The sequence below is a fragment of the Corylus avellana genome, chromosome ca4, assembly GCF_901000735.1.
Source record: "Corylus avellana chromosome ca4, CavTom2PMs-1.0".
In the NCBI taxonomy this organism is placed as follows: Eukaryota; Viridiplantae; Streptophyta; class Magnoliopsida; order Fagales; family Betulaceae; genus Corylus; species Corylus avellana.
Genome location: NC_081544.1, coordinates 16,751,157 through 16,753,857, shown reverse-complemented (window position 1 = coordinate 16,753,857; position 2,701 = coordinate 16,751,157). Strand labels below are relative to the sequence as shown.

At 39.6% G+C, this 2,701-nt stretch overlaps 1 protein-coding gene across 1 annotated transcript; it reads right to left on the bottom strand.

The window, feature by feature from the left end:
• Positions 1-18: 18 nt before the first annotated feature.
• LOC132178132 (histidine kinase 4-like) lies at positions 19-2,122 on the bottom strand. Its single transcript, XM_059590585.1, has 3 exons — positions 788-2,122; positions 304-537; positions 19-192 (listed from the first exon to the last, which is right to left on the bottom strand). The coding sequence occupies exons 1-3, from the start codon at positions 1,127-1,129 to the stop codon at positions 19-21; spliced, it is 750 nt and encodes a 249-aa protein (XP_059446568.1). The 5' UTR covers positions 1,130-2,122.
• Positions 2,123-2,701: the final 579 nt, after the last annotated feature.

Below are 2,701 nucleotides of genomic sequence, written 5' to 3'. Positions count from 1 at the left end.
AGGGCAAACTCTGAGGACTTACCCTGCAGTTGCTTCAATGCGCTCTTGCACTGCTGGGCTTAAAGAGAGCTTGGATTTGTAAACGGGGAATGTCAGCACAACACCAAGATGATGAGAGCCCAGCAGCCTGAAGGGACTTGTCAAAACAGCTTTCCCAGTAGCCCTCGCCCTCAAAATGTTTTCTCTATCTTCCTACATCACGCAGAAACAAAATTGCAGGCCACATGAACCAATTTGTATGTTACTCGAAATCATCAAATGCAAGCAAGAGAAGCAAAGTGAATTCAAAATTATATAGTTTACCTCTCCTGACATCATGTCAAGTGATTCAAGATAAGAGAGGCTGTCCTGAGTGAATATCACCGGTGCGTACTCATCTCGCACCGGTGAAGGCTCCCTCTCCATAGTCTTTATTATCCAACCATGTTGCCTCTCGAAACTTTCTCTCTCTGACTTTACCACTCTCTGTGCATAGGCTACCCCACTCAGTAATGGCCGCTCAAAAGCGGTCATAGCTGTGTACTCGGCAAAAGTCTCCTGCATTTTATCGAAATTAAAAATGCAAAATCAACTCCATTCAGTAGCAATCAGAGTGAATAAAATAGCGTTCATTTCCCATATATTGGTTTCCTCAAGAGTAAGCAAAATCAGCTCAACTACATCTTGTACTTATATTTGGCTAAATGTCAAAACTTCCAAAATATTTCCTTTCCTCTTCCTCGATATCCTGGCAACCAAACAAAGCCTAAAAATTTTAGATCGAAGTGCAAGGAAAAGAAGCACAAACCTGATCAATTGCTGAAGGGTTCTTGTAGTAGTGGAAGGTGGAAACGAGGATGGCGAGGGCGTGCACATGATTAACGCTAACACTAAACTGATCTTGCAACATCCTAGCTCTCTGATCACACATGCTTCCCAGAATCTCCTTCCTCCTTACTTTATTATCATCATCCATACCATTGTAGATCATCATGCTCAAGAATGCCATAACAATGATCCAAAGCAGCAGAAATTTGGGGAGCCAATCCCTGTTGGCCTGAATAAATGTGTACCCTCTTTTGGTACCCATTTGCTCATTCAATCTCACCGCCACTGAGTGGTGGTGGCTCTGCTGCATCTTCAGACCCATCAGCACTAAACTCTTTCCGACTCTTCTTGCTGGTTTGCTTTTTCTTCTTTTTCTTCTTCTTCCTGTTTCTCTACTACTACCCACTTCATGTCTAAGCTAAAAAAGTCCCCAAGTAATGCATACACATCTATAAGCCAACTTTTGATAAATTACTGTCAATCTTTTCAGAGGCACCTTTTTCTGGCATGAAAAGAAAAGGGGTACCCGCCAAGAACTCCAAGTAAATTTAGCATTATAGCATTGTTTTGCGGGATTTAAACCTCCCAAAAGAGCATAAGTACACCCACAACCAAAGGTCCAAAACAAAGCAAATATCGAACAATTGCACAAAATTCTCTCTCCTTCTCTCTCATTGGAGAGCCATTTGTAGGCTAGAATCTACAAAGAGAGGAGGAGGTCAGAGAGACCCAGAATTTTAAAAAGGGAGTACTCAGTTCTGAGAGACAAGCATGGCTCTCAAAAGATGGAGGAAAAAAAAAAAAAAAAAAGCTCGAATTCCAAAGACCAGGCTCTCTGAGTCTCTCTGTCAAAGGGGTCTGTTCCTGTCTGTCTTGAGGCTTTGAATGATTAAAAAAGAAATGTGAATAGAGAAATACAGAGTGTAAACTCGCTTAACTTAATAATGTGTTCTCTCCAAACTCCAACCAAAAAGCGTGAAGTTTTTTAGTTTTGGCGTCCGGACAAAGAAGAGCACGTTCACTGCTTTTCTTCCTTAGAATAATCAATCAAATGCCGCAGATTGACCCCAAAAAACACAGACACAATCGCACACAACAAACAGCGAATCGCACACAGCCCAGAAACAGAGAGAGAGAATGTGAGAAACTTTCTCTGTTTCTCAGAGAGACAGACCGAGAGAGAGACAGACCGAGAGAAAGAGAGGGTGGGTTGTTGAAAGAAACAATAATAATGTTTTACCTGTGGAGCTAGTAGCTAAGCAGAGGAGAGAGAGAGAGAGAGAGAGAGAGGAGAGGAGGAGAGGGTGTGGTGTGGTACAATGAATGAACAATGGGAAAAGAGTTGTATTTTTTTTTTTTAATAGTTAGATTTATTTGATGGAGGTTTATTTAGTTTGTCCTATGCTTTTTAAAGTAACAAAGAGAAAAAAACTAAATCGAATTTTTAGGATTTTCCAAGATACGCTCTTGTCTCCTCGTCTTCTCTCTCTCTCTTTAAAGTCCTCTCTCTGTCCCTCTGGCTTCTTCTTCTTTATAATAATCTACTATTTTCACAACACACTCTGTCTCCTCTCTCTCTCTCTCCCTTTCTCTCTCTCTCCTCTCTGCCATTTCGTGAGCCAATAAACCATTGAGGCCTATAATTGAACAACTCTCATGGTTTTGGGGCTCAAATGGGTCAGACTTTTTTCCTTTTATGCGAGTGGTCAAATAGGACTGACTTGTAAAAGCCAAAATAAAAAATAATAATATTTAGTATAAGAGTAATGTTGTTTAGTAAATTTTTATAAAAAATAAAAAATAATAATAATAATTAATTTTTATTGTCACGTCATTTCAATTTTATAAGAGTACAATCAAGCAATACTTTTAAAAAAAAAAAAAAAACTTTTAA

Coding starts and splice junctions, on each gene's coding strand:
- LOC132178132 (XM_059590585.1), bottom strand. CDS start 1,129: ATGGGTCTGAAGATGCAGCAGAGCCACCACCACTCAGTGGCGGTGAGA. Junction 538..787: donor ACCCTTCAGCAATTGATCAG/GTTTGTGCTTCT, acceptor GATAAAATGCAG/GAGACTTTTGCCGAGTACAC. Junction 193..303: donor TTGACATGATGTCAGGAGAG/GTAAACTATATA, acceptor TGCGTGATGTAG/GAAGATAGAGAAAACATTTT.